We start from the raw sequence: 20,512 nt of genomic DNA on the forward strand, positions 1-20,512 counted from the left end.
AGAACGATTCATTAGCTAAACTGGGTACACGGGCAATCAGTAATAGAAATAATTCAAGAGTTCTTGTATATAACAAAGTTTTTTAAAACCAAGCAGCAGCTCCACATACAAATAATATATATAGCCTAATGTAAATAGAGACAAAATGAAGCATACTCCTGTTACTATATAAATCCCTAATAAAATGTCACTGTGAATAATGGCCACAGCCCCTCACTTCTCAAACAGGATTATAATAGGTTGAAATAAGGTCAACAAAACTAATAACATGAAAGGATGACTTAAGCTTTGAAGATGGCTTAAGCTGTCAGCAATAAGTAGCCAATATTTTTATTTAGCAAACAGGTATTTGTAAGGATATTTAATATTTCACATACTATTCAAACTCTATAGAAGGATTTGTCAGTAATTTTCTAAATTCTAATGCCTTTTTTGTAACATTAGATCTCTGCTGCATGCGCGCATCTGGTGCATGTACATCAGCACTGATTGTTACAAATGATCTGTGCACCGCCCACACAGTAAACTTGTCAATCAACACCGGAGTAGAGACGGAAACTGCATGCTTGCTGCTGACCGCAGTACCGTTATAGTAATGACATTTTAAGTCCCTTTAAGATAGAAAATTCAGAAGCTGACTGCTGGGTCACATGACAAATAAATTGGTTAGATCCGTATTTAGCCGTTTTTATTATATTTATCACAAACAAAACAAGTTTCCATGCATTATAGGTAGCCAAAAATTGTTAGTTTTAGTTTAAAGGAATAGTAAATTCATGCAATTTACTTCTATCGGATTTACTTAAAGGGACACTGAACCCAATTTTTTTCTTTTGTGATTCAGACAGTGCATGCAATTTTAAGCAACTTTCTAATTTACTCCTATTATCAATTTTTCTTTGTGCTCTTGCTATCTTTATTTGAAAAAGAAGGCATCTAAGCTAAGGAGCCAGACAATTTTTGGTTCAGGCCCTGGACAGCACTTGTTTATCGGTGGGTGAATTAATCCACCAATCAGCAAGAACAACCCGGGTTGTTCACAACAAATGGATTGGCATCTAAACCTACATTCTTGCTTTTCAAATAAAGATACCTAGAGAATAAAGAACATTTGATAATAGGAGTAAATTAGAAAGTTTCTTAAAATTGCATGTTCTATCTAAATAACGAAAGAAAAAATTTGGGTTTAGTGTCCCTTTAATTTTCTTGTCATCCTTTGTTGAAAATCATACCTAGGTAGGCTCAGCAGAAGCAATGCACTGCTGGGAGCTGAATGGTAGCTACACACATATGACCCTTCTCATTGGCTCAGCAGATGTGTTCAGCTAGTTCCCAGCAATGCATTGCTGCTCTGGAGATGACTTTGCTGGGGTTAAACACAGTTATATGCAAGTAATTGCGCAATAATGCAAATCTCCATCTCAGCATTTTCTCCTTGCACTATCATGTCCCTTTAAATTGTATAAGATCTTAAAAATGGTAGATTTAAATACCAACCTGTTCAAATTACAAGTACAAAAAAACTAGAACCTTAACTTCATCATCATCATTATTATTGTTATTTGCACTTACTGAGTGGCTTGGGAAGACCATATTTACCCTGGAACATTTCAAAAACTCTATTCCAAACCACCTGAGAATTTAGTGCTTTTTGGGCACAGAATCCTGACTTTTTCATCAGAAACTGCCCATTTGCAGTAGTTAAAAGGTAATAGCAGTTGAAAATGACATGCTCTAATTTGTGTGATACTATAATCCGATAGAGCATGTCATTTTAAGACTAACAACCCTACACTGCTGTGTGTTTACCCCCCAGTCCTCAAACTGCTGCTGCTGGCTTGTAGCACCAGAACTAGTTAGTACTGTAGTTTTATTTTAGTTTAAGCTGCTGCCCAACTGCTTATCTGTGTCCTTAAAAACATTCCCTGGCTGGCCCTCACTTCTTTCTGCTCCAAATTTGTTATATATGGAACCATGAGGGTCCTTTGCCCTTACCTAACACTCAGGGACTTTATGAAAATGTTACTGGACTGCCTGCTAAAATACTGGGCACCTGGCAACCTTAAAGGGATATGAAACCCAAACAGTTTCTTTCGTGATTCAGACAGAGAATATATTTTTTTAAAAAGTTTCCAATTTACTTCTATTATCAAATTTGCTTCCGTCACATGATATTCTGTGCTGAAGAGATACCTAGGTAGCATCTGGAGCACTACATTGCAGGAAATAGTGCTCCCATCTAGTACTCTAGCAAAAGGATAACATTCTTGCAAAACTGTTGCTATAATAAATTATAGAAAACAAATATGCAAAAAACAAACATTACCATAGGTAGATACTATAGTTCAAAAAGAGTCTGGGTATAATTCCTTCCAGTCCCTACAAATAGGATTTAAGCAATACAGTATCTATCTACAATTTAAAAAAAGATACTATAAAGGCCATAAAGAAACATGGGAATTCCACTACCAGTTTCTATGAGTCAGTTGCCTTTAAATAGCATCTATATTAAAAATAAGGGCTATAGAGTCTGTAATGGCGTGTAATTATAATCAGCTTGTATTAGAAAAATCAAAAAAGGTAGGGTGCTTAGTGATTCACAATCAATCCAATTCCCAACAGTATTCACACTGTCTATAAAGCTGTTCGCTCAAAGGCGACCTCCTGCCTGCGTACCACTCTGATTTAACAGAGTCGGCCGATTTCTGACTGAATTCCCTATATACAATATCTATATGTCACACACACATCGCAGCATACAACTCTTATGTACAATACTACTGGTCATTATCATTATCCTCTTAGTCTATATCAGTAAAAAGAGGTGACCCTGTTTGTAGTGGATACAGATTGAGCTATACTTATGTCACGGAGAAGTAACTATAAGGCTGTCATTCACCTTACTAGTATCAACAAATATTCTAATGTCTAGCATATGCCCCAATAAGAGCTGCAACGTATTCCCCAAATTTTAGCAACAATTGTATCCAAGGCGGATATTCCGCTCGTGTATGCTATGTGATTGCTAGCAACCACGCTCAAAACACGTTACAGTGACGGAAACGCGTCGGCGGGCGGAGTCTGTTTTGAGCGTGGTTGCTAGCAATCACATAGCATACACGAGCGGAATATCCGCCTTGGATACAATTGTTGCTAAAATTTGGGGAATACGTTGCAGCTCTTATTGGGAATTGGATTGATTGTGAATCACTAAGCACCCTACCTTTTTTGATTTTTCTAATACAAGCTGATTATAATTACACGCCATTACAGACTCTATAGCCCTTATTTTTAATATAGATGCTATTTAAAGGGAACTGACTCATAGAAACTGGTAGTGGAATTCCCATGTTTCTTTATGGCCTTTATAGTATCTTTTTTTAAATTGTAGATAGATACTGTATTGCTTAAATCCTATTTGTAGGGACTGGAAGGAATTATACCCAGACTCTTTTTGAACTATAGTATCTACCTATGGTAATGTTTGTTTTTTGCATATTTGTTAATAAAGTGTTAATTTAATTTTCTATAATTTATTCTAATAATGAGTGTATAATTCTACACTTGGCTTAAATGCCAAAATCCCCCCATTCTCCCTAAACTATAACAAAACTGTTGCTATATAGTGCTCCAGAAATGGGCCGGCTCCTAAGCTTACGTACCTGCTTTTCGACAAAAGATACCAAAAGAACAAAGAAGAATTGACAATTGAAGTAAATTGAAAGTTGTTTAAAATCGCAGGATCTATCGGAACCATGAAATAAACATTTTGGGTTTCATATCCTAGTGTGAGTTATACTGAAGGGCAATGAACCAACTAGGGGAATGTAAAGATGGTATCCATGACAGAAGATATATGATATCATATGTAACACATGAAGGACTCACCTCAGTACCAATGAAAGTTGGGCGAATGTACAAACTGGCGGAAGTTGAGTGCGGCACCCACTCATTGTCCACTTCTATCAGTTTCATGATGCATTGTAAAAACTCATTCTTATCAAAAGACTTAAAGAAAAGAGAATAAAGTATTAAGCAGATCAGCAATAAGTCTTCAGAACCTGCACAGGACATACGTGACAATAGGAATGGGTTTATGCATTAGATTAAAAGAGATTAGTCTCAGGAATTGCACACATTTTCTTAAAGGAATAGTCTAGTCAACATTAAACATTCATGATTCAGATAGAGCAGGCAATTTTAAGCAACTTTCTAATTAACTCCTATTTTTCTTCATTCTCTTGTTATCTTTATTTAAAAAAGCAGGAATCTAACTATAGGAGCCGGCTAATTTTTGGTTCAGTACCTGGGTAGCGCTTTCTGATTGGTGTCTATAAATGTAGCCACCAATCAGCAAGCGCTACCCAGGTGCTGAATAAAAAATGGTCCGGCTCCTAAGTTTACATTAAAATAAAGATACCAAGAGAACGAAGAAAAATTGATAATAGGAGTAAATGAGAAAGTTGCTTAAAATAACATGCTCTTTCTGAATAATGAAAGTTTAATTTTGACTAGACTATCCCTTTAACTGCAGTGGGCGTTTTACTTTAGTTTTTATTAAGAGCATGAGCAAGTATTTATGTTGCTGTATATTTGCCTTAAAAGTCAGAATGAAATAAATTGGTTGGATAGAGCATGCTATTTTAAACAACTTCCTAAATTATATCTTTTTATCAATTTTGCTTAGTTCTTTTGGTATCCTTTGTTGAAGGGTAATCCTAGGTGAGTTTAGGAGTTTGCATGTGTCTTTAGCCATTTAGGCAGTAGAGTAGCAATTCATTGTTATACATAGTTACAAACACTGTTACCATAGAGTGTTAAAGACACATGCACGCTTCTAAGCTCCTATTAGCCTACCTAGCTTTACTCTTCAACAAAGGATACCAAGAGAACAAAGCAAATTCACTAATATATGTAAACAGGAAAGTTGTTTAAACATTTTTTTTTTCTGAATCATGAATAATTCATTTTGACTTCACTGCCCCTTTAAACATAATGATTATTTAAAAAAAAAAAAACACTCAGAAAACACTGTACAGCCCACTGATTGTACAGCAATACACTTTTTTGCCTGACCTCCAATCAGATCCTGTGTAAGCTACATGACTGGTGCTGCAAAGGTGCCTGAGTTGTCAATCTCAAAGTTAAAAAGAAATGTCACTCTGATGATCTTTGTAATGCAGCTGACTTGTCATTACACCGGCTGGTATCAAGCCTATCATTTAATGCACATATGGTATTGCCTGGTGTTTCAGAGCAGGTCTGTACATTTGTTTGCAATCAGACTAACATAGTACACGGCACAAAATAGTAACAGCTGCACACTGGGATGGTACAGAGCCATATAAATGTATTTAATATAATCATTTGTTGTTGTGTTTTTTTACCATCTGGCCACAGCAAAGTTAATTGAGGAATTTGTACCAAAAGATACACAGAGCAAAACTAACTGTGTGCAGCCTCATCCTAATAGTACAGACTAGCAGCCAATCACTGTGTGCAGCCTCCTCCTGATAGTACAGACTAGCAGCCAATCACTGTGTGCAGCCTCCTCCTGACAGTACAGACTAGTAGCCAATCACTGTGTGCAGCCTCCTCCTGATAGTACAGACTAGCAGCCAATCACTGTGTGCAGCCTCCTCCTGATAGTACAGACTAGCAGCCAATCACTGTGTGCAGCCTCCTCCTGATAGTACAGACTAGCAGCCAATCACTGTGTGCAGCCTCCTCCTGACAGTACAGACTAGCAGCCAATCATTGTGTGCCGCCTCCTTCTGACAGTACAGACTAACAGTCAATCACTGTGTGTAGCCTCTTCCTGACAGTACAGACTAGCAGCCAATCACTGTGTGCAGCCTCCTCCTGACAGTACAGACTAGCAGCCAATCACTGTGTGCAGTCTCCTCCTGAAAGTACAGACTAGCAGCTAATCACTGTGTGCAGCCTCCTCCTGACAGTACAGACTAGCAGCCAATCACTGTGTGCAGCCTCCTCCTGATAGTACAGACTAGCAGCTAATCACTGTGTGCAGCCTCCTCCTGATAGTACAGGCTAGCAGCCAATCACTTTGTGCAGCCTCCTCCTGACAGGACAGGCTAGCAGCCAATCACTGTGTGCAGCCTCCTCCTGACAGTACAGACTAGCAGTCATTCACTGTGTGCAGCCTCCTCCTGACAGTACAGACTAGCAGCCAATCATTGTGTGCCGCCTCCTTCTGACAGTACAGACTAACAGTCAATCACTGTGTGCAGCCTCTTCCTGACAGTACAGACTAGCAGCCAATCAGTGTGTGCAGCAACCTCCTGAAAGTACAGACTAGCAGCCAATCAATGTGTGCAGCCTCCTCCTGAAAGTACAGACTAGCAGCTAATCACTGTGTGCAGCCTCCTCCTGACAGTACAAACTAGCAGCCAATCACTGTGTGCCACCTCCTCCTGGCAATACAGACTAGCAGCCAATCACTTTGTGCAGCCTCCTCCTGACAGTACAAACTAGCAGCCAATGACTGTGTGCAGCCTCCTCCTGACAGTACAGGTTAGTGGCCAATCACTGTGTGCAGCCTCCTCCTGACAGTACAGACTAGCGGCCAATCACTGTGTGCAGCCTCCTCTTGACAGTACAGACTAGCACCTAATCACTGTGTGCCGCCTTCTCCTGATAGTACAGACTAGCGGCCAATCACTGTGTGTAGCCTCTTCCTGACAGTACATACTAGCCCCCAATCACTGTGTGCAGCCTCCTCCTGATACTGATAGTACAGACTCGAAGCCAATCACTGTGTGCCGCCTCCTCCTGACAGGACAGGCTAGCAGCCAATCACTGTGTGCAGCCTCCTCCTGACAGTACAGACTAGAACCCAATCACTGTGTGCCGCCTCCTCCTGACAGGACAGGCTAGCAGCCAATCATTGTGTGCCGCCTCCTCCTGACAGGACAGGCTAGCAGCCAAGCCCTGTGTGCAGCATCTCAGTACGTCACACTACAGGGGATACTGATGCTAATTATTGGCTTATATTTTCCTTGCTGAGTGGATATTTATTATTTATTTTTGCCTGCTTTTGATTTAAACTACCTCTGAAAAATGTGCTTGTTCCACTACACCTATAGAGGCTGGATGGCCTCTATCATTCTTAAGTATGGTGATAAATGACCCTGCAACATGCTACAAAATAAAAGCTTAGCTCAGAGCACAAGTTCATTTACATCTTTCTATAAATGACCACAACACAGGTGTTAATAAAAAGGAACTGCACCAGTTTTTTCCAGGGTTCTACCTTGGAGATAGTCTTGATTTACAAAACTATGTATTTTGTGTTGACAGCATTAAATTATTTTGTATCAAAATCAAGTGCCTATAATTGCTGATATATAAACCACACATACATAAAGATGACTTATGTACCTTTAAGTTGTGTTAACAGATATAATATTCATATTTCTGTTATACAGCCTATGCAGTAACCCTCTTGTGTGCAGAGTTTATTTCTGTGCTCTCAGAGACTATTAACTGATACATAATCAGTTTAGCATCACAGCAAATAAACTAAATGCCTGTCTCCCTTCTCTATGGTGTATGCTGAGGCCGTGGTTGGGGATAGGGAGTATGCTTAACCCCTTGCTTGCTTCTATCCCTTTAACAACAATGCAGTATTTCCTTTGCATTTCCTTTCCTTGATGCTTATATGATATTAACAAATCTTATTGGCTAAAGCAGCACGTTCTAAGCACTGTGAAGCCTTTTCATAATTTCGAGTTGTTTTACTGAGAATGAGAGGAGAGCACTGAAGGATGCGCCTATTGGTACTCTTCCAGATCTTTTGATTCTCTCAGTCTAAAAATATCCCTTATCTCTATGGGAGCATCAGCAGATTCAGTTACATACAGGCAGCGTCGCTCTCACAGATGAGCGCAGCATTCGTTCCATGTTCAGCTTTGGCCGAAATAAACGGATCTTCCCATCTTCCCCTCGATATGCCTTCAGCCCCTCAAACAACTATAGGTAATAAAAGAGAAAGAAAAGTCAAATCAAGCATCACCCTAGTGTTACATATGCTGATAATGAAACAAGTGTATGCGTGCATCTGACATAGGGGTATGCTCTAATGCATTAAATATCATTTTTAATATTTTTTTATATATATATTTTAAATCCTCATTAAAAAAAATTTGTAGATAATCCTTTGAAAACTTTATCTAAAGGATCAGAATATACCCCACAATTATTATTAAGTTTCTCTTCATATCCTTTGTTAAAGAGAATATCTAGGTAGGCTCAGGAGCAGCAATGACTACTAGTAGCTGTAACTATATTCACCTTGTCATTGTTTCACTCAATGTGTCCAACTAGCTCCAAGTCAGAGCCAGATTTACAGCCCAGGTGCCTGTAGGCACCAAAACCTGAAGCCCCCCCCCCCCCAACCCCCGGGCCTCCTGCTCACCATTGTGCCGGCAACCTTAACTAAGATGGCCACCGGCAGTGAAATAACAGTACCGCACGTGTATGGTTAAGGCCGCTTGCAAGGGGGGGAAGCAGAATGCCTCACATGCGCAATACACGTGGCAACATTAACAAAGATGACGTGCTCAGTGTTGTCATTTCAATGCCGGTGACCATCATACCTACTCTGTACCTACTCTGCCTTATTATAAATCCGGCTCTGCTCTCAGTATTGTATTGCTGCTCCTTCAACAAACAAAAAAAAAGAAAGAAAGAAAAAATTGGTGATTCATGTCCTTTTAACAAATCCTTTAGTGAATTCCTTTTCTACAGAATTCATTAAAGGGACACTGAATCCAAATTTTTTCTTTCATGATTCAGATAGAGAATGCAATTTTAAGCATTTTCTAATTTACTCCTATTATCAATTTTTCTTCGTTCTCGTGCTATCTTTATTTGAAAAAGAAGGCATCTCAGCTAAGGAGCCAGACAATTTTTGGTTCAGTACCCTGGACAGCACTAGTTTATTGGTGGGTGAATCTATCCACCAATCAACAAGAACAACCCAGATTGTTCACCAAAAATGGGCCGGCATCTAAACTTACATTCTTGCTTTTCAAATAAAGATACCAAGAGAATGAAGAAAAATTGATAATAGGAGTAAATTTGAAAGTTTTGTAAAATTGCTGCTCTATCTGAATCATGAAAGAAAACATTTGGGTTCAGTGTCCCTTTAAAGTCTACGGGTGTTTGAGTTTGGGCTGTTGTTAAAGAGACATGAAACCCACATTTTTTATTTCATGTTTTAGAAAGAGCATACGATTTTAAACAACTTTCCAATTTACTTATATTATTTAATTTGCTTCCTTCTCTTGTTATCCTTTGCTGAAAGGTTTATCTAGATAAGCTCAGGAGCAGCAAATAACCTAGGTTATAGCTGCTGATTGGTGGCTGCATATGCATATATATACAGATTGTCATTGGCTCACCCATGTGTTTAGTTAGAAACCAGAAGTGCATTGCTGCTCCTTCAGCAAATGATACCAAGAGAATGAAGCAAATTTGATAATAGAAGTAAACTGGAAATTTGTTTAAAATTGTTTGTTCTACCTAAATCATGAAAGAAAATGCTTGGGTTTCATGTCCCTTTAAACTAAATTTTTGTGGTGGGGGACCCCATGTTAAAGGGACACTGAACCCAAATGTTTTCTTTTGTGATTCAGTTTGAGCAGCGATTTTAAGCAACTTTCTCATTTACTCCTATTATCAATTTTTCTTCATTCTCTTGGTATCTTTATTTGAAAAGCAAGAATGTAAATTTATATGCCGGCCCATTTTTGGTGAACAACCTGGGTTGTTCTTGCTGATTGGTGTAAAAATTTACCCACCAATAAACAAGTGCTGTCCAGGGCCTGAACCAAAAATTGTCTGGCTCCTTAGCTTAGATGCCTTCTTTTTCAAATAAAGATGGCAAGAGAACGAAGAAAAATTGATAATAGGAGTAAATTAGAAAGTTGCTTAAAATGTCGTGCTCTATCTGAATCACGAAAGAAAAAAAATTGGGATCAGTGTCCCTTTAAGTTTTTGTGTTTTAATTATAACAATGTATTTGAATCTATTTGAAGAATTAATATCACCATTTTATAATATAGAAGATCCAGTTCCAGCCTCTATAGCTCACAATAACTTAAGTGCTAAATCGACATAAAGGAATGACAGACCATTTAATTATTGCTTGAACAGAAGTGTTAAACCCCCAGATTCTAGACATAGCTCTATGCACATATGACACACCTGTTCTTTTACTTAACCCACCTGTGCTACAGCTATGATGTCCTGAAATCCTGAATTTAAGATTGTGAAGGACATTGGGATATATAGAAAAATATTATTCCAGTGTAATAGTTTGATATCACTCTTAATGCTATTAGTACTGTAGGTTATACAGGGCAAGGTTATATATTTTTACTTATTTTATTAGCTTAGAATCTTCTGCAATACACACAGTTGCAGTACTCGATACAAATATTGTTTTAAGTAATTAAATGGGCATTCGAGTCAAAAGTTAAATCAACAAATGTGAATTACATCTTTGAATACAACCATATTTACAATATACATGTAATGACAGAAATGCTTCTAGTAAAAATTAACACTGCTTTAGTGTTAACATTTTTCTCTGCACGTGCATTAAAGCATATCTAGATATTCTCAGTGCACCAGCATTTGAAATACTGCAGCTGCTCATAGCTATTGGGGCTTGTATTGTGTCAGCAATTAACAAACTGACACCTAGATTACGAGTGTTGCGTTTTAACGCTGAAATAATGGCCATTTCAGCGTAAAAACAGTAACGCAGCCATTACGAGTCTTGTCGGTACAGCTATACCGCCAGCATTTTAGCCTGTAACGCAACATTAATCCCGCACTCCAAAAAATGATGTTTTTACGTGGGATTTCCATAGCGCCGGTATTATAGGTTGTGCGATGAGGCTAAAATGCTTGCGTTCCAGCCTATACCAACACGATCCGTTCCGCTCTCTGAGACCAGTAGTTATGAGTTTTGCGCAACAAAACTGTTACACAAAACTCATAACTAAAATGTTACAAAGTACACTAACACCCATAAACTACCTATTATCCCCTATTCCGCCGCCCTCCCGAATCGCAAACACTATTTAAAACGTAATAACCCCTAATCTACCGTTCCCAACATCGCGGCCACTAATAAAAGTTATTAACCCCTATTCCGCCCATCCCTGACATCGCCTACACTATAATAAAGTTATAAACCCCTATTCCCCCGCACCCAACATTGCCGACACTATACTAAAGCTATTAACCCCTTAACCTCTGGCCTCCCACATCACCACCTCTAAATAAACCTATTAACCCCTAAAACAGCCAGCCCCCCACATCGCAAAAAACAAAAATAAACTACTAACCCCTAAACCTAACAACCCCCTAACTTTAAATTCAAATTACAATATTCCTATCTTAAAATAAAAAAAACCTGTAAAATTAAAAAAAACTAAGTTTAAACTAACAATTAACCTAACAACTATTATACTAAAATTAAAATAACTACACATTAAATAAACTATATTACACATTAAAAAAAAACTAACACTACTAAAAAAAATTAAGTCTAAAATTACAAAAAATAACAAACCAAATTATCCAAAATAAAAACAATTACACCTAATCTAATAGCCCTATAAAAATAAAAAAGCCCCCCCAAAATAAAAAACCCTAGCCTACAATAAACTACCAATATAGCCCATAAAATGGCCTTTTGTGGGGCATTGCCCTGCCTAAAGAAATCAGCTCTTTTACCTGTAAAATAATACAAAGACCCCCCAACAGTAAAACCCACCACCAAACCAACCCCCCAAAATAAAAAACCTAACTAACAAAAAACCACCACCACTGTTCCCTCTATAACCAGTTTTGTGTGCGGTCCAGCAGTGAAACAGTTAATCAAGTAACCACACCCTGCAATTAGCACTGCACAATCCAGACTGGAAGGTATAGTTCTCTTATTAACTGTTTCACTGCTGGGCCGCACACAAAACTGACCTTAGAGGGAACACTGCCCACCCCCAACCAACCCCCCAAAATAAAAAACCTAACTCTAACAAAAACCTAAGCTACCCATTGCCCTGAAAAAGGCATCTGTAAGGGCATTCAGCTCTTTTAAAAAGAGCCCAAACCCTAATCTAAAAAAAAAACACCCCAAAAAAGTTAAAAAACCCCCACTAACCCCCGACGATCCACATACAGTTTCTGAAGTCCAGACATCCAGGCAGCCAATGGGATGAGAGCTACTGAAATTTTTTTTTTTTATTGAGGTTAAAGATTTATTTTTACAAACAAATATTTCTTGAAGACAATAAGTACAGTCTTGCATACAATTTGTAATACAAAAATAACAAATTTACAAGGTTTCTTTAAACATCACATAATGTTATATAATGAAAAAGCAGAAACCTCTAGATTTGATTAAGATATCCTCATATAAATCTAAGGTCACTCTTGGACCTGAGCGTTTGCGTACTGAGAGATGGAGGAAAACATAATCATCTGAACGTCACTTTTGTACATAGCAAAATGCTAGTAGAAAAAAATATGTAAAGAAAATCTACTGAAACCTCTATTTGAATATTTACCATCCTCCTGTTAATATAGAGAACACTCTTGTGCCTAGGAATTTTCATGGAAGGTAGAGGAGGTAGACTATCATGAAATAGAGCCACTTATGGGCTAATATAAGTCACATGGACAGCATAGTTAAGTAGTATGATGGGCTCACTTTTGGACTCTCTACATAGGAAATAGCAAGCCAGAACATAGAACAGGAGTCACTCTTACCTACATATAAACATCTGGTATACAACTTCTTATACTAAAGCTATGGTATAGATCAGCGGTCGCCAACCAGTGGTCCATGGACCACTGGTGGTCCACGAGAAGATGTTGCTGGTCCTTGACACCATCAAGCAGGAATTAGTCTCCTCTGATGGTGTCACCCTGTCGTGCCGCAACTCCCTACAGTGCCTGGCTGGGCATCAGTGAAAATGGAGGAGGAGTTAAATTACAATCTCCCTACTCATTAGGAAGTATTCTCTCAGTTTTGTCATTCAGTTAGTTAATTCCAAAAAATAATTCTTAAACATGTAAATATATACATAATGTAAACTTAGCTATGGTTATACTAGTTATGTACAGTATGTGTGTGTTTGTGTGTGTATATATATATATATATATATATATATATATATACATAATGTAAACTTAGCTATGGTTATACTAGTTATGTACAGTATGTGTGTGTTTGTGTGTATATATATATATATATATATATACATAATGTAAACTTAGCTATGGTTATACTAGTTATGTACAGTATGTGTGTGTATATATATATATATATATATATATATATATAATGTAAACTTAGCTATGGTTATACTAGTTATGTACAGTATGTGTGTGTTTGTGTGTGTATATATATATATACACACACACACACAATAAATATATATATATATATATATATATAAACAATTATTATGTTAGTGGTCCACAGGATTCAAAATTGTGAGTTTAGTGGTCCCTGAGGTCCGAAAGGTTGGCGACCCCTGGTATAGATAAGCCTATAGTGTAACACATATAATATACTATGGAGCAAGCAGACATATAATATGCAGTTTATATAGGAATATAAAGATATCATTAACCCTAGATGCTACTCTAAATCCTATGAAATTCACCATAGTGATGAGGCACAAGCTGCTATTTGTACCATAGGTCCACAATAAAATGATATAAGTAATGCTGGTCATTAGAGTTAGTTAGACCAGATCATATGTAAATCCACTACTATGTAGCTACTATAACACAATTGCAAGTTCCACTTGATTCACCTTTATACACTGAATTGGTTAGAAAAGAGTGATCTAATGCAGAATGGTCAGGCTGATGGGCAGAACTCAGTTGGGGGAAAACTATTAAATTTAGTAAACTAAGTATCACAGAAATATCTCAATAACTTATGAACAAACTTATAACTGGAGCATATATGTTTGAAGGGGGATACGTGCACTACAGAAAAGAGTTAATTCTCTGGCACATAATCATCTGCAGGCTGCTGCTAAACTAACAGTTCAAAGATCAACATGGAAAATATAAGGCAGGGGTTAAAGAGGCACAGAAGATGTTTTCTGTGTTATAGTAAAGATAAAGAGATAAGCCCTCGCAAATAAATCTTTTGAAGCCGCCGCCGCTGCTGCTTCGGCCGCTAGCAGCACGGCAACAGATTTTAGTGTGTAGAGAAGAGATCATTTAGCTAAACGTAGTGTGCAGAAAATTGTCTGTAATAGTTAAACAAACAAAAAAAAAAGAGTTCCGACCTTGTTTGGGAGTGGAACACACAACGTCTGCCATATGAGTTTCAGTAAGTAAAAATCTACTTGCAGTGTAACTTAATAATGCTACCAATATAAAGTGTTGCAAGACATTTTCACTATATAAAAACAGGAACATAATTAGCACCTAAAACAGATATTACCAAACATGAATAAAAAAAGACATAATATATTATCCCAGCCAGTATAGAATACAACCTTACAGCATAAGAGAACATTTTTAGTCTGAAAATAAGAAGATCATTTTTCCATCACGAACAGACAAGTGGATATGCCGGTTAGCCTACTCCAACTATTCTGGTCGGATGCAACCAAGTCTGGTGGCCACACAATGCAGATGGGTGGCTTCCGGTAGGGGAGGAGCTAGCAGAGGGCATGCTAGCTCTGTGTTCTAAGGGAAAGAGCATGTTTACAACGACCCCAGGCGTCCAGAATCCTTGACCCGAACTTCTCTGGTTTGGATAGTGATAGTGGCCGCAGAGAAGCCTAACTTTCTGCCTAGAGGCTCTGTCGGCTAGGGCGCAGCATTAGACTCGAAAGGAAAGGAGAATAAAATATCAGCTTCCAACAAAGTTTGAGTTATACGCTGTAACTACTGCTTTAAATGACTGCACCCGTTTGAGGAGAGCCGGTGACAACAGAGGAGTCTAACAAGAATATGTACCCCGCATAGAGTCCCGAGGAACAGGCGGTGTAGCAGGCCGATGCACTGAGTGGTTACACCTGGTGAGTGCACGACAGAGAAGCCGGTCGGCGTCGGCTGACTATAGCTATCACCACTGAGGCTGTGCAGGAGCGGGCAGTGAGGGATATTGGATCGGCCTCGCTAGGAGCTGCAGGAGACGCCAGCCGAACAAAAGGCGTACAATATTGCCGCTCAAAACAATACATCTTCAATACAGTCTTGTATGCAGGCCGGTGCACTAAGTGGTTACACCTGGTGAGTGCATGACAGAGAAGCCGGTCGGCGTCGGCCAACTACAGCTATCACCTGATCCTGAATACCATTTAAAGGCGTATCTTTTCCAGATGGACTCTAGCTGGTGCTGTTTATAATTGGACTGACAGCCATCTAACTCCATATATTGTATTTGCTGCCAACTAATATAGAAGATACCGCAGGCAGTTGCTGTGACTATAACCTTACTCTTTTTTAGGCTTTGCAGGCATTGAATATTTGCATCTGGTTTTTTTGTCTGTTTTCTCTCTAGGGATATGAATATCCAATGTGAGCCAAAATATGTAATGATAAAACATCTTATACTGGTATAAGGGCCCAATCAAAGAGGGTGTTTGCACCTGTTGGTAGCAGGCTGCATAGATAGAGATCAAACGGACATAAGCCGCGAGCCCGAGTATATCAATCTGGATAGGGTGTTCTGGTATTTAAATAGTGTACTTCTGAGAGAGTGTTTTCTTCCAGAAATTCCATAAATAAGAACGTGAGGTATAAACATAATTGTTTAGGTGGATCCTGAACCCCCTAGCTTGTTATAAACTATAAGGTTTTAGGCCCCTGAGACTTGGAACAAGTGTATAGAGGTTTAAGGTCTATTATTTGTAGGGTATAGAATAACCCAACAAATTAGAGTTGTTTTTTGAGGCTCTGCTGCTAGAGCTTAATATCTAGTTAGAGGTTGCGGATAAATCCGCTGGTGTATTCAGACTAATTTCCTCAGGTGGTCCCAATATCAAGGTCCCGATTTTGGGTGCTGACGCGACAAATTTCACTTACTTAGAGTCACTGGGGTTGTTTTGTTTTGGTCTTGGCAGGGTCTATTCCTCACTCTTTTTTGGATTTTCCCATTTCCTCTCACCCCCACCCTCACCATTTTCACTTTCCACTCACTCTTTGGATTCTTCACACTATTACATAGCCACTTTAATTGGATTCACTTTTCATCACGCTTAACTGGAACAAAGCTTTCTTGTTCCCTTAGTCATGGACAAATATATGTCCCACTCTAAATCTAATTCACCAGCCATGCAACCCAAACAGAAGGACAAAAGGACCAAGCCCAGTGAGCCGGAGGCCTGTAGTGACTTAAATCTAAGTAGTATTGACACTGCAACACTCCTACTTCAAATATCTGAGCTGTTAATGCCTCAGTTTGATGTTCTGAAACAAGAAATAAGTAACTTATCGGTAGAAGTCAAGCAATTTTCCCCAAGACTCCTGGAATTGGAAACGAGAGTCTCCGATATGGAGGATAAACTCTCTACCCCAGGAACAGATAAATGCGACACAAGACAAGATCCTACATACACTGCAAGCCAAATTAGAGGATCTGGAGGACAGGTCGCGGCCCAATAACCTTAGGGTTATTGGGCTCCCTGAAACGGCAGAGTACTCTGATCTTTTAAAATTTGCCTCTACCACACTCCCGCAAATGGTTGGCAGTCACATAGAAAATTTAGTGATCCCAGTAGAAAGAGCACATAGACTAGGGCCAGTACGAGACAAATCTGATGTTGTATATAAGCCTAGACCAGTAATAATAAAGTTTTTAAACTTTCAGGATAAGTTCCACATTCTAAGATTGTATCATAAGAATAATGGAATCATGGTAGGTCAGACGAGATTACTACTGTTTCAGGACTTCTCGATAGAAACACAAACAAAGCAGAGGGAAATGGCGCCATACTGCTCCAGACTTATCAATGCCAACTTGAAGGCTAGACTGTTGTATCCGGCCAAAATTGTGCTGGAGAAGGATGGTGCCATACTCACATTTACGAAAGTTGAAGAAATTAAGGCTTTCTGTCAAAAGAATGGGGTACAGTAATGTTATTAGGCGCCTTAGGTGGAGATGCTTAATCACTGGAAAGATGTTAGCTCTATTGTTGAGAATGCTGTTTCTTTCATGTTTTTTGTGTTTTGATGTTTGCTTTTTCCTTTTGCTTTCTTTTTTTACTTCTTTATCCATGCTGAAAAATGGGAGCGTAACTTCGCCTAGCAGTGTTGGGGGAGCACAGGCCCCCCACCAAACAATGGGACATGATAATTTTATTAGACATTTGGATGATAGGTGTTGGTACTGGGGTATTGTTAATTTGGCTGCTGGGACTCGGGACCCCCTTACATGTATAAATTATTTCCCTTTTTTCCTTTTTTTTTTTTTTTTCTTCTTCCCCTCCCCCACCGCGACCCAACAAATAGCTCGATAAATAGGGATGAATAAACTTAACCTACTATCTTGGAATATAGGGGGGGATCTCCTCACCTATTAAACGGAAATTAATGATAAAACTTCTTGGTTCCTATAAACCGGATTTAGCCTTTATCCAAGAGACCCATCTCCCCCGACAGAAGCTGTTAAACTGCAAACTAAGTGGGTAGGGGAGGTCCTATTCACACCCTATAGTCAAAGGAAAAGAGGATTGGCTATACTGCTCAATAAACATTTAGACTACCAAATTATAACATTATATAATGACCCAGATGGAAGGTATCACATTTTAGAAATTGAAATAAATAAAAAATACTATGTTTTTTGCAATCTCTATGGCCCCAACAAAACAGACAGAGACTTCTGGGAAATATTAGGATTGAAACTGTTTTAGTTTGTCGGCAAAAATATAATAGTAGTTGGTGATTATAACATGACCTTCTCATACATCTTAGACAGACTCAATAGCAGGTCGATGGACAAAAAGATCAGGGAAACCAAGATACTGCATAAGTTCTGTCAGAAGCTGGCACTCAAGGATGTCTGGCGATTGCAACACCCAGATCGGAGGGGGTTTATGTGCGAGTCCAAGTCATTCAGATCCTTTTCAGAATAGACTTCTTTTTAGTTTCTAGTCAACTGATGAAATCCGATATAAAATCGGATATCAAAGACATTAAGTTATCTGATCATGCAATTATCTCATTGGAGATCCAGTATAGGGCCTCTACTCGGAGCAATAATTTGCGTTTCTTTTTTCCACAATACCTCGACCAGGATATCAAATTTAGTGTGGCCGGACTTTTAGCCGACGGACATTTGGCCGACGGACATTTGGCCGACGGACATTTGGCCGAAACACAAGTGGCTGTCAGATAACAGTCCGGCCACGAGATAGATAGATTTGATAGATAGATAGATAGATAGATACATAGATTAGATAGATAGATCAATAGATGCAATAGATACATTTGATAGATACGATAGATAGATAGATTTGATAGATAAATATATAGATTTGATAGATAGATAATTTCCCAGAGAAGTTTTTGCTTCTCCTTAGTTTGCCACATAGGGCATTGGCCACACAATAGGTGCAGCAGTGGTGAGGACAAATGAAGCTTCAAATATAGCACACTCCAAACCCGATCTTGCAATTCTCACAGTCGACGCCGAAAAGGCGTTCGACTTGATTGGGTGGGACCATCTTTTTAAGTCATTAGAGGGGTTTTGAACTGACAGGGGTATTCCATCAGTTTATACAGAGAATTTACAAAAATTCATTATCAGCAATCATAGTAAATGGTGAAGCATCAGATAGATTTCCCTTGGGGCGAGGGACACGGCAGGGTTGCCCGTTATCTCCACTACTTTTTAATTTGTCCCTAGAACCACTGGCAATTTATTTAAGACAGGAGTTGAAAGGGATTAGAATAGGCTCTCATGATATGGTGCTCTCTCTTTTTGCGGACGATCTTTTACTATTTCTAAGTAACACAGTTCAGTCCATACCACAGGTTCTATCTGTATTTAAGCTCTTTGGTTCTTTTTCGGGCTACAGGATTAATAACGATAAATCTGAATTGTTATGGATATACAAACCAGGCCAGGTAATACCCCATCCGTTTCATGAAACTTCGTGCATACAGTATTTGGGTATAAGCTTAAGTAGAGAACCTAGGGAGTGGTACGGGCTGAACTTCCCTAAATGCATTAAAGAAATACAAGATAACGTACAAATCTGGTCTAATTTACCATTGAGCATCTCGGCCAGAATCATGCTTATAAAGGTTATTATATTCCCTAAACTGTTATATTTCCTTCAAAACTTCCCATTGTTACTATATAACAAAGATATTCTCACGCTACAGAGGGCTTTTAATAATTTTATCTGGCGAGGGATAGCACTTGCAACCCTAACACTCCCAAAACACTGTGGAGGCCTCTCATGTCCAAATATTAGAATCTATAATTATGCAGTTGTGTGCAAGTTTGCGCTAGACTGGATCACTGAGAAAGGATATGTTACTCTGTATGACTTGGAGTCGCATTTGATCTCCCCATTCGATCTGAAAGCAATCTTACATAACACAGTGATAAAACTGCCGGCCAATATAACGCAATATGTCACCATTAAAGATGTTGTGAGGACGTGGCAGAAAGTGTGCATAGGAACTAAGAATAACTTTCGCAAGTCGGTTTTTCTCCTACTAATAGGCAATCCAAGCTTTGCGCCAGGTTTGAATATCTCGTTTTTTTCTACATGGGCTCAAGCTGGTCTACATTCCCTTGGCCAATTATGCCAGGAGAACAAGCTGGTAGTAAGATCTTTTGAGGAGTTGAAAGGTAAATATAATCTAGCAAAAACATATTTTTACGCCTACTTACAAGTATGTCACTGGATTGAGAACTTAAGAACCGAAATGGGGACGGAATTAGAAAGGGGGGAATTAGGTAGAGTAATTCAATCCTATACCGAAGGGGTCAACAGAATTTCACAAATATATAACATTTTGATTAATACCCAAGGAGAAGTCCATACTAACAGACTAGTTGGGAAATGGGCCAAGGTGCTACCGTAAGTAGAAAAAGAGTGGATTACCACCAGTGTTAGGTTAACAATGAAGGCAACGATTTCAGTCACCTGGTGGGAATCCCATATTAAATTACTGAATATGGCATATTTTTCTCCTGCCCGAGTATCTATATGGAGTGGTATTTTAGCATCAGGGGAGTGTCCCAAATGTAGACAAGAAAAGGCAGGTTTAACTCACTGCTTATGGAAATGCCCTAAAGTAATGCAATTCTGGAACAAAGTTAATTATTGGTGTAACAAGGTTATGGGAGTTCAGGTTGAGTTCTCACAGCTTGAGGTACTTTTTCTATATAGACACAGTAAACCTGAAATTAATTAAAATTTTTTGAATACAATGATATTTGTAGGGAGAAATGTGATCTTTACTAACTGGAAGAGTGGGA

At 38.7% G+C, this 20,512-nt stretch overlaps 1 protein-coding gene across 1 annotated transcript in view; it reads right to left on the reverse strand.

Moving 5' to 3' along the window:
- Positions 1-20,512, reverse strand: part of BCAT1 (branched chain amino acid transaminase 1) — a 240,047-nt gene that overhangs the window by 70,419 nt on the left and 149,116 nt on the right. Inside the window, exons 4-5 of the mRNA XM_053719082.1 lie at positions 7,882-7,992; positions 3,889-4,008 (exon numbers count right to left, since the gene is read on the reverse strand). Of these exons, the coding sequence (XP_053575057.1) occupies positions 3,889-4,008; positions 7,882-7,992 (231 nt within the window). The remainder of the gene's footprint in view (positions 1-3,888; positions 4,009-7,881; positions 7,993-20,512) is intronic.

Source organism: Bombina bombina, chromosome 6 (assembly GCF_027579735.1).
Source record: "Bombina bombina isolate aBomBom1 chromosome 6, aBomBom1.pri, whole genome shotgun sequence".
NCBI lineage: Eukaryota > Metazoa > Chordata > Amphibia > Anura > Bombinatoridae > Bombina > Bombina bombina.